The sequence below is a fragment of the Solanum stenotomum genome, chromosome 2 (assembly GCF_019186545.1).
Source record: "Solanum stenotomum isolate F172 chromosome 2, ASM1918654v1, whole genome shotgun sequence".
Classification (NCBI taxonomy): domain Eukaryota; kingdom Viridiplantae; phylum Streptophyta; class Magnoliopsida; order Solanales; family Solanaceae; genus Solanum; species Solanum stenotomum.
The window spans coordinates 50,859,503-50,870,601 of NC_064283.1; the positions used below are offsets into that span (position 1 = coordinate 50,859,503).

The window sequence follows — 11,099 nt, forward strand, 5'->3', positions numbered from 1 at the left end:
AAAAAGACATATGAGCTAAGTATATTTTGGAAGTAGTATTGAGCACCGATATGGGGACACGAGTTCATATTAACTCAAGCCCCCATAAACCATGTAGCCATCTTGGGCAGAAAAAGGATCATACTTTTTAGATGATTCCTAAGTGCTTTTTAGCATAGACTAGTGCATCAACTTAGTAGTTCAGGTTCTATACCGATGGCAAGGTATAGGACGGTCCCTGGCAACGTGAGGTAAAACATTGTACCATCACTTAGGCTCATAGTGGTGGTTGTCGATCAGAGAAACTCCCATAGAAGTTATTGTATTTTTATATACATCAGTTAATTGTATTTTCATATACAAATTAGAGTTATGTTGTATCCTTGTTATATACACAAAGTTGACATGATGTTTTTAAATAACTTTTGTTTATATTGCACTTGTTTTAAACTGCTTTATATTGAAATAAGTTCAGTTAAGTATCAGGAGTTGAGTATTTCAAGTTGAGTACCTTAAGTTGAGTATCTTGAATTGAATTGTGCTTCATTGAGTCGAGTATCATATCTTTGAAGTTGAGTATCTAATCTTTGAGTTGAGTATCTAATCTTTGAGTTGAGTATCTTATCCTTGAGTACTTCTGAGTTGAGTAAGTTTGAGAAGAGGTACGTATGTTTCCTTTTTATCAAGTTTCAAGCTTATGTTTATATTTTAGAATTCCTCTTACATGCTCGTACATTCCACGTACTGAGCCATTTGGCCTGCATCTTCTCATGATGCAGACACATGTATTCAAGATCATCAATAGGAGCTTCGTTGATACATCCGAGAGCTCGAGTTAGCTATGGTGAGCCTCTTTTCTTCCAGAGGATTTCATTTACTTTTCAGTTCAGTCAGGATGTCGTGGGTCTTGTCCCGACTTCCTCGTTATCAGTTAGAGGCTTCATAGATAGTCAGTATAGTTGAGAAGTCTGTATTATTCATTTATTTTATTAAATGTTTTAAAGACTTAAGTTGCCTATTTTATGGCGAGTTGAATATATTATTTTATTCTAAGTTGTTCATTTGAGTTGAAGTTTTGAAAAGTTGAGTTTATAGAATTTTATTCAGTTTTAAGCTTTTGCATGCTTAAGTTAGTCTTCCACTTATAGTCAGTCAGGATGAGGATTCGCTTGGGGACCAACAATGGTTCTTGAGTGCCGGTCACGTCCAGGGTATAGACTCGGATCGTGACAATATATAAGATGAAAGTTTTATTTTTAAGAATGAATAATTCAAACTTGCAAAGAAAATATTAAAAAAACAAAACAAAAAAAAAGTAAAGGATATTTTTTAAAACAAATAACTTGTTCTTAAAATTTATGCAATACATATTATTTTGTATACAACAAATCAAACACTTAATAAAAATAATTTCAGCATAACTTATCGCATTATAACGAATCCCAACTTAACATATTCCATCATAACTTGAATTCAAACCAAATGACTCATAAATCTCTCTCTCTCTCTCTCTCTCTCTCTCTCTCTCTCTCTCTCTCTCTCTCTATATATATATATATATATATATATATATATATTTATAAAGCTGAATGTAAAAACGGTGATGTGGCACCTCTTAGAAGCCAGAATTCCTATTTATCTATATCTCAAATATTTAAATTTTTTTCTCATACGAAATACAATATGCTTTATTATATTATATTTAATGTGTATAGCATTAATTGCATCGTCGTAATGGAAAGACAATCATCCTTCATAGAAAATAAAGGTTTCATTACAAATCGGTATAATGGAAAGAAAATTATCCTTCATGGAAAATAAAGGTTTAACTACAGTTTAATTATAATAAAGGAAAGAGAAATATATACAGTAGTTGAGAATTGAAAGAGAATTACGGTTTCAGAAAAATATTATTCTACTATCCTAATTCAAAACTTTTGCTCTTCTCTATGATATATTAAAGGGGAACTTTCACATATAGCCACTCAAAAATAGCCCAATTATTCTCCATAGCTATAGTTTGATAATTGCAATTCATAGCTACATGTTATATGGAGGAGAGAGGCGAGCGAGATTGGAAGAGAGAGGAGAGAGGAGAGAGAGGGGGCAAAGAGTGGGAGAAAGGTGAATTGTATATGTATATAGGTTAGATAATTATATATTATGCATATGTATTTGTATATGTGGCAAGCGAGATTGGGAGAGGGAGGAGAGAGGCGAGTGAGAGAGGGCAGAGAGTGGGAGAGAGGTGAATTGTATATGTATATAGGTTAGATAATTGTATATTATACATATGTATTTGTATATTCTGGCGAATTATACATATACAAACGTGGTTAATTATATAAACTTGAAGTCAGCCCGCGTAATTAATGTATAATGTTAGTCGTGAGTGGTAATTATAACAAACTATAGCTATGATGAGTAATTAAGTAGTATAAGTTTGCTTAACCGCGTAATTTTCCCTATATTAAAAAGTACAACTCACCCGTTAAAAGACTCTTTGTTTTTCTTTAAATGAATTCTTTAAGTTACAACATTATATTATTAATTCTCTGTTACTTAATTATAGAATTCGAAAAGTTTTGCACTATTAAGATTTAAACACAACTACTCCAATATTAATAGGCCTACAATATGCATTCACCTTCTCACCTTTACATGAAACAAATTTAAACGTTTTGCAAGAAGTAGGTAGGATAGAAAGAATGAGGCCAAAAAGATAAGGCCATAATTCAAAATTATTTTGTAAGCTCGAAGCATTAGCACCGAACAGTCTTGTGCACATGTAATAATATTTGATCAACAATACATTATATAAAAAATATTTCTTGATACATTTCAAAATATCAGGATTTTGCTAAGCGTATAATATTTCATTGATATTCGAGTGTGAGAAGAAGAAGACGAAGGAGGAAGAGGAGAAGAAAGAAGAAAGAAACAGGAATCAGAACTTTTGAAGAAGTTTTTAGCCTTAATCTACAATTAATTTGATTTATTTTTCAATTCCATGTAGCTATTTTTCTTCTTGTAGGCTGTCCATCTTTGACCCATTGAAATATTTTAAATTTATATGAGGAAAAAAGTCACAATATTTAAGGAAAATTTTGATATTGGGGGATTTTGCATAAAATTAGGAAATGACAAAATGAGAAATGCAAGGAGTACTAGGAGAAAATAAAAGCACTATAACAAACAAAGAGAAATAAGGAAAATATAAACATAGAGTTGTCAAGTAAAAAAGTATGAAAAAATGACTCCATGTAATGTCGAAATTAAAGTATAATTTTTAAATAATAATTCATTCATTTCGTTTCATAAATTGTTCCATAAATAGTCATATACAGTTTGTTCCATATATACTCTTCCTAAATTTATAGAGAATAATGATAATTATTTAAATGGAATATTTTTTTAGAAGGCGGGATATTTTGAAATATTACGTGGAGAAATAGAAAGGAAATTAACTCTTATTTAAAAGGAAGTTTTGGGAATTATGGCTGTAATTAGGAAAGGCTCATAATTAACGTGTGAGGATGAAGGAAAAAGAAATAAAAATAGAAAAAAAACACATAAAAGACGTCCTTTTTATGCATTCAACCACATAAATTTCACGATGCTTCCAAAATAACAAAAAGACTTAAACTCTCAATCTTTAGATAAAAATGAAGAAGAATTGATAAACTCATCACAATTCATATTTAATAACTTATGTGCTTTGATTAAAAAAAAATCAGCAATCTCTTAGTTATATTAGTCACACTTTTTTTTCTTCCTTAACCATTTTTATTGAGTCTTAGTTTTTTAGTTCTTTATATGGAAGGTATATTTTCCTTTTTTCCCCATATTTTTAGCTAATTCTTCACATTTTATATTTTCTCTATTCATGTGTTGTATTAAAAAGAGTTATTTTTTTAATTATCTTAATTACACTTTTTATTTGGTCATGATCAATAGTTTTAAAGAAAAATACTTATACAAATGTATAGATATATGTTCTTTCCTTCCTTTTTTTTTTTTTTTGGCTTACATGAGTTTTATAATACACAATTGATAAGGAATTTAATGGTGAAATTATTTATGGGAAAGAAATGCTAATATACTATGTATATCGTGAAATATTTTTTAAATAATTCATATTTATGAATTGACTCAAATATATATTTAAAAATTATTTCATAAAAAGATGATATAATTAAATTTAAATATATTTTTACGTTCGCGTGATCAATTTCACTAGTTTCAACAAAATACATGATCATGTAGTGGGTGAAGAATACATAAAGGCGCATACGGTCACAATTATTACCTAACTTAATTATTTGGTTTGTTTTCTCAAATAACATTCGCAGAATTTTAGAAAACATAAGAGATATGAAATGGGCCGTTTATTTTATTTTATAGAGAGCTATTGTATATAAAAAAAAAAAAACGAAATTGTTTAAAAATAAAAAGTATAAGTTAGTAGAATCCACTCCAAATCAAAATTATCACTTTATATAGAGATTACACAAACAAAATGACTACGTCTAGCTTCATTAAATTTTTAAATAAAAAAGGATTACCATCTAATACTAATAATTCAAAATTACTTACCCAAAAAAATTAAAGATATGTCAACGAAAATTAACTTCATGACCCTTAGCCCCAATTTAATCGGCTAGAAAATTATTAGCTTAGGGTTGTACATTTCTTCTATATGGCTTTCAAAGTTGATGTGCCTTGTTCATTTGAACTTTCTACAAAAATGTAAATGATTTCTTATAAGAAACGTTTAAACGAAAAAACATGGACATCACTCTATGTAGAAAGTTTGGGGAGGAGAATGATAATACTCCCTCACATAATGTTTGGGCAATCTCATCATACTCGATGACTTGATTGGGACATTCTTATTTTAATACGCGAAGATGGTGATGAATCGTTCTCATATATTGCCAGAATCTTTTCGATTGTTCTTTTCTACTATGAAAACACCAACTTTCAAGCAACTTTCTCCTCTTCCTCAGTTGAAGTATCAATGTGGAAGGGAATATTATTGTATTCTGCTATGTTGAGGATATCATTAAATAATAAAAATGTACTCTCTCTAACAGTTTAAGTTTTTAGATGAGATGATCACACACTTCAATATGATATTGGAGCAGACAGAGGTCCTAAGGTCGAATCTCACCACCACCCAAAATCAAAAAGAACTTCCAAGTGCTTGGCTTATGAAAAAAAAATATCAAGCCAGCCCGCACAGCAGGGGCGTGTTGAGAATATTATTAAATAATAAAAATATACTTTTTCTAACAACTTAAGCTATAACTTAACCTTTTAGATGAGATTGTCACACACTTTAGTATTCACCAGTGTTTATACAATAAGAATAGCAAAGAAAAGAGAATCTAAGTTACAGTTTATACAATTCCCATGAGTCACAAGAAAACAAAAGTATTTGAAAAGACTTGTGATCTTAACCTTTTCACGTTAAAAAGAAGGATCTGAAATAGCAAAAAAAATAGGAAAAATTACAGAAATCCCACCTTTTAGTTTACTTATTACCATTATCCTCTATAAGTTTTATAAATCTCCAAAATTCCTCATTTTTGCACATCAAATTAATGTATCAACGCTTATATTATTGTATCTCGCGCATCAGATTAATGTATCAACGCTTATATTATATTATCTCGCGCATCAGATTAATGTATCAAAGCTATATAAGTGTTGATATATGTGCGAGATACAATAATATAAGCGCTGATACATTAATCTGATGCGCGAGATACAATAATATAAGTTCTGATACATTAATCTGATGCGCGAGATACAATAATATAAGCGCTGATACACTAATCTGATGCGCGAAAATGAGGGATTTTTGTAATTATAAACTTTTAAGGGATAAATTGTAATTTTGCCTTAAAAGTATGTGATTTCTGTAATTTGCCCAAAAAAATAAGGACATTACCATTGTTTAAACTTAAGGGGTCATTTGGGGTGAAGGATAACAGCAAATAGTCCTAAATTTAAATTATAGTGTCATTTAGTTTGTTATTTGGTTGGTATGTTCGAGATATCTTATCTCGGAATTAATAATTAGTATCGGGATAAGTTATTCCTTCCCTTGGGTGGTATAGTAATTCCGTAACAACTTATTCCAGGATAAAATAGGTAAAATGACAACCATATCCCTTTATACCCTTCCGCTACCTCATTTTTCACATTCATGTATATTTACATTATTTTTAATACCATGTATAATTATATTCATAATCTTTACAACTTATTTTTATGATAATTCTTCGTATTTTCTATTAAAAACTTATACTATATAAATATAATTTTTATTTATAAATTTATTTGAGTAAGTTTTATGTTTATTTATATTTTTATTTCTTATAAAATCTCTTTTACTTTAACAAACTTAAGATGAAAATTCTATTTTTATGCTAAATAAGAAGAAAGTTTTATTTTTAAATACATACGATATCATCATGGGATTGCTCACACAAAAATATTTAAACTATATATAAGATGAAAGTTTTATTTTTAAGAATGAATAATTCAATCTTGCAAAGAAAATATTAAAAAAAACAAAACAAAAAAAAGTAAAGGATATTTTTTAAAAACAAATAACTTGTTCTTAAAATTTATGCAATACATATTATTTTGTACACAACAAATCAAACACTCAATAAAAAATAATTTCAGCATAACTTATCGCATTATAAGGAATCTCAACATAACATATTACATCGTAACTAATCACTTCATAACTTGAATTCAAACCAAATTAACTAATTTCAACAAAATACGCGAACATGTAGTAGGTAAATAAAGAATACATACAGGTGCATATGGTGATAATTAAATTACCTAACTTAATTATTTGGTTTGTTTTCTCAAATAACATTCGCAGAATTTTAGAAAACATAAGAGATATGAGATGGGACGTTTATTTTATTTTATAGAGAGCTATTGTACCGCCCCGCAAGGAGCTACGTTAAATTTCAAGAGTTCTGGGGGCGACGCGAGTTCAGGGTGCGCTTCAGCGAGTCTCAGGCAGTGTATCGATTATTTTCCCACTTGCGGAAGTGACTTGGAGACGTTGGAGAAGCAGGTGGCTGCCAAGGCTTTCCAGCCACAAAAGGGCCCTAGACAAAGGGACAAGGCTTCCTTAAATTAAGGAACACTTCACCCTCTTCCCACCTTACCTTTGACTTGCAAAGCCATACTTGTAGTCCATTATTTTTATGGAACTTGTCCCAACGTTTTTAGCTTTCTTTTCAGCTTTTAGACATATATGGTAGTGTTTCCTTTGTATGTAGAACACTTAGAGAAAATATCAAGAAAATTGGCACTTGCCTCCCAAAGCTTGTTTCCTTTTTATTGCTTTCTTGTTGGTTGTTTTGTGGACTGTTTTTAGACGATTTGTTGCTACACGTTTGAGTGCTTGTTTGGGTGAGGACTGAGCTTATGAAGAGCTTTGCAAGCCTTCCTTCGCTGTCCCACGAGCCTTCAAAAAATAGGCCCGTGACAAGTGGTATCAGAGCAACGGTTAAAGCATGACGTCGAAGTCTCAACGCAACAAAGAAGGAGAGCAGGAAGGCCGAAGGGACACTGCCAGGAAACGTGACAAGAGCAGGGTAAGAGAATCCTCCTCCAACCCTCCTGTTTGTGGCAGGAGCCTTGGGGAAGAGGGGGAAGTTTCCGATACCAGCCAACTCGACGAGAAGATTCTCGGAATTGAGGCTGGTTTGTCGGCCTTGAATAGGCGACTTGTTATTTTCGAAAACAACTCCACATCTCTTGAAACGGTTGCTCTTGAAGGCCTCGATGAGGTGAAAAGTAACCTTGAAGAGCTTGAAGAGGATAGCAAGGATGGACTGACCAACCTCGAACTCAAGCTCACCAAAGCTCTCTCCTCTCTTCACCGAGAGTTCGAGACTTTGAAGAGGCAGGTTGATGAGACTGCCACTGCGGGAGCTGCTGGCCCCATTACTGTACATGAAACTCGTATCGAAGCCCCTAAGCCAAAGGAGTTTCGTGGTGAAAGAAGTGCCCAAGACGTTGAGAACTTCTTGTGGCAAATGAATGCTTATTTTGAGCATGTTTGTATGACCAAAGAAGCTGCCAAAATACGAACAGCAGCTATGTATTTGAGCAATACCGCCATGCTGTGGTGGCGGAGGAAAAAGGCGGACATGGAGAGGGGGGTTTGCACCATTGACGATTGGGAGCAGTTCAAAGGAGAATTGAAGTGACAGTTTTACCCTCAAAACGTGGTGCATGAAGCTCGTCGGAAGTTGAGGGAATTGAAGCAAACATTCTCCATTCGTGACTACGTGAAAGAGTTCACAAGACTCACTCTCCAAATCCCGAACCTGACCAGTGAAGACTTGTTGTTTTACTTCTTGGATGGCCTCCAAAATTGGGCCAAACAAGAACTTCAAAGGCGACAAGTTCGTGATGTCGATGAGGCGATCGTAGTGGCAGAATCACTCACAGATTTTCGGACAGATGCAGCAAAGGGGAGGGACAATCGGAGCAAAAATGTTCCTCCCAAGGGAGATAACAACAGGAACAAGGGCAAGTCAGTTCCCAACCGAGGCAGCGATACTAGAGGTAACAATCGTAACCAACCTTCTAATTTTCGCAAGAATTATGAAGATCGCAAGAAAGGCGCTCCACATCGTGAAGGTTGTTATATTTGTGGTGAGACTACCCACGCTGCCCGTTACTGTCCATCGTTGAGTAAATTGAGTGCCATGGTTGCTGCCCAAAAGCAGCAAGAACAAACTGCCGCGCAAACCGGAGGAACATCCGGGGAGCAATCTGGGCACACTGGTGGGACGGACAGGAACAAAAATGTTGTTGTTGGGATGTTTAATCACATGGCGTTATTTAATCATATGACTATTGCTGCGTTGGCTGCTCAGCCGGCTAGTGTAAAGCCGCGCGAGTCACCGTTTGTCGATGCCAAGTTGAATGGCAAAGACGTTAGAATTATGGTAGACACCGGTGCAACTCACAATTTTGTGACGAGGGAAAAGGCCACAGACCTTCGTTTATATCATGTTGCCAGTGATACTATGTTGAAGACTGTTAACGCCCTCCCCACCAATGTCCATGGTTTCGCTCCTAAAGTCTCCATCGATTTAGGAGGGTGGAAGGGGTTCACAGACTTTACAATTGCGCCCATGGACGTGTTTGACATTATTCTGGGGCTGGATTTTTGGTATGAGGTTAATGCGTTTATTTCACCACGCCTCAACCAATTGCATATTAGCGACGCGGGAGGATCTTGCGTGGTACCCCTTATTCGGGTACCACAAAACGGACTGCACTTGTCTGCCATGCAGCTTGTAAAAGGCTTCAAGAGAGGAGAACCAACCTTCCTTGCTGCCCTTGTTGGAGGCGTCAAAGACTTGATTGAGGCAGCAGCCTTGCCTCACTGTATCGAGCAGGTCCTTGCTGATAATAGGGACGTGATGCCAGAAGAACTTCCTCAACGGTTGCCACCACGAAGGGAAGTTGATCATCAGTTCGAACTGATTCCCGGGGCAAAGCCACCAGCCATGACGCCTTACCGTATGGCGCCCCTGGAGTTGGAGGAATTGAGGAAGCAGCTCAAGGAGTTGCTGGACGCGGGACACGTTAGGCCTTCTAAGGCGCCTTTTGGTGCGCCTGTTTTGTTCCAAAAGAAGAAGGAAGGAACGCTACGGTTATGTATTGATTACCGAGCCCTCAACAAGGTCACGGTGAAGAACAATCCAAAGTTTTAAAAGTTTCAACTTCATTCACTTTCCCTCACTTTTTATCTGCCCAAACTCACACCTGCACTCCATTTTCAATATCCCTACACTTTTAGAGTATTTTAGTTGTTGATTTGTGTTCGGAAGTTGGATTACATTGCTGCCTAACGACTCAACTACATTTTAGTCAACACAAAAGGTTGGTTCCCAAACTCTAAGTTCTTTCTATTGATTTTGGACTTAATGCAATGATATTACCCTGTTGATTTGTGCTGGGTTTCTATGGTAGGATTAGAATACTTGTCTGCATCTTAGATCTGCAAATTTTGTCTGTACTAAGTTAAATGGGTAATACCTGAAGGTTGCGCTTTTAAACTGGCTTAAAATTTGTGGGTTGAGCATGATAGTCACTGGGTCTAAGCCTAATTTGAGTTGTGCACCTTAATTGTGTTTTCGGGGGCCATAGGATTGAATTCGGGAAAGTGGGTCATAAGCAGGCACGTTGGGTCATTCGACGAGCTGTTACGAGCTCACCGAACAACTTAGCGATTCGCCCAAGCGTCCCATCTCATCCTTATGATGCGTTATCTGATATGGCAGCTGAAACTTTCGACGAGAATCCCTTTGTTCGCTGAAGGTTTTCGGTGATTCGCTGAATGGATTGCTAAATCTCCTTACATTTCTAACTTTATCTCAAGTCTTTACAGACATGGCCAGACCAAAAGTCACGGGAGGAAATGTGCCACCACGACATATAAGGGCACAAAACTCAAGATGAGATGCTGGGACGACAGATCACCCCAAAGCAAGGAGCTAAAACAAGAAAGCCAGTTCCAGTAGGAGGATTCCCATTGACCCTATTGTCTCTTTGTGGGCTCGAGGGTTCATTAGCGCGATACATGCCTTTGGAGCAGCTCACGATCTGGACAATATGACTAAAGCTAATATCGATGCAGTAACTAAGGCAAACACAGACAATGAAAACCAGAGTCGAAATGACAACACCCCTGGCACTGATGTCCAGACAGATGGAGCGACTGTATAGACAGGATGTCTACCTCCTTTTCTGTCTTTCTTTATTTTTAAAGTCTGGATATTCTGTTAATTGCATTTAAGGACAATTACTTTTATTTGTGGTGGGGTGAGGCCCACATTTTGTGTGCTATTTGTGACTCGTGTTTTTGCTTATGTATTTGGGCTTTGAGCTATCATTGTGTTTTATCTGTTTTTGTGGACGTTTGAGCTTATGGATCCCTTCTTGTTTTAAATTGTAAAATAATTTTGACCCTTCCGAAATTTTTTAAATTTTTGAACATTTTTGCCACCCCTCGTGTGTTGAATGTGGCTGTTCTTTTGCAAAAATTTGAGTCTCGGTTC

At 35.2% G+C, this 11,099-nt stretch overlaps 1 protein-coding gene across 1 annotated transcript; it reads left to right on the forward strand.

Annotated features, from left to right (window-relative positions):
- Nucleotides 1–7,532: 7,532 nt before the first annotated feature.
- Nucleotides 7,533–10,357, forward strand: LOC125856067 (uncharacterized). The gene is made up of 3 exons (XM_049535653.1): nt 7,533–8,183; nt 8,235–9,745; nt 10,189–10,357. Exons 1-3 carry the CDS (start codon nt 7,533–7,535, stop codon nt 10,355–10,357), a joined length of 2,331 nt encoding a protein of 776 aa, XP_049391610.1.
- The last annotated feature ends 742 nt before the right edge of the window (nt 10,358–11,099 follow it).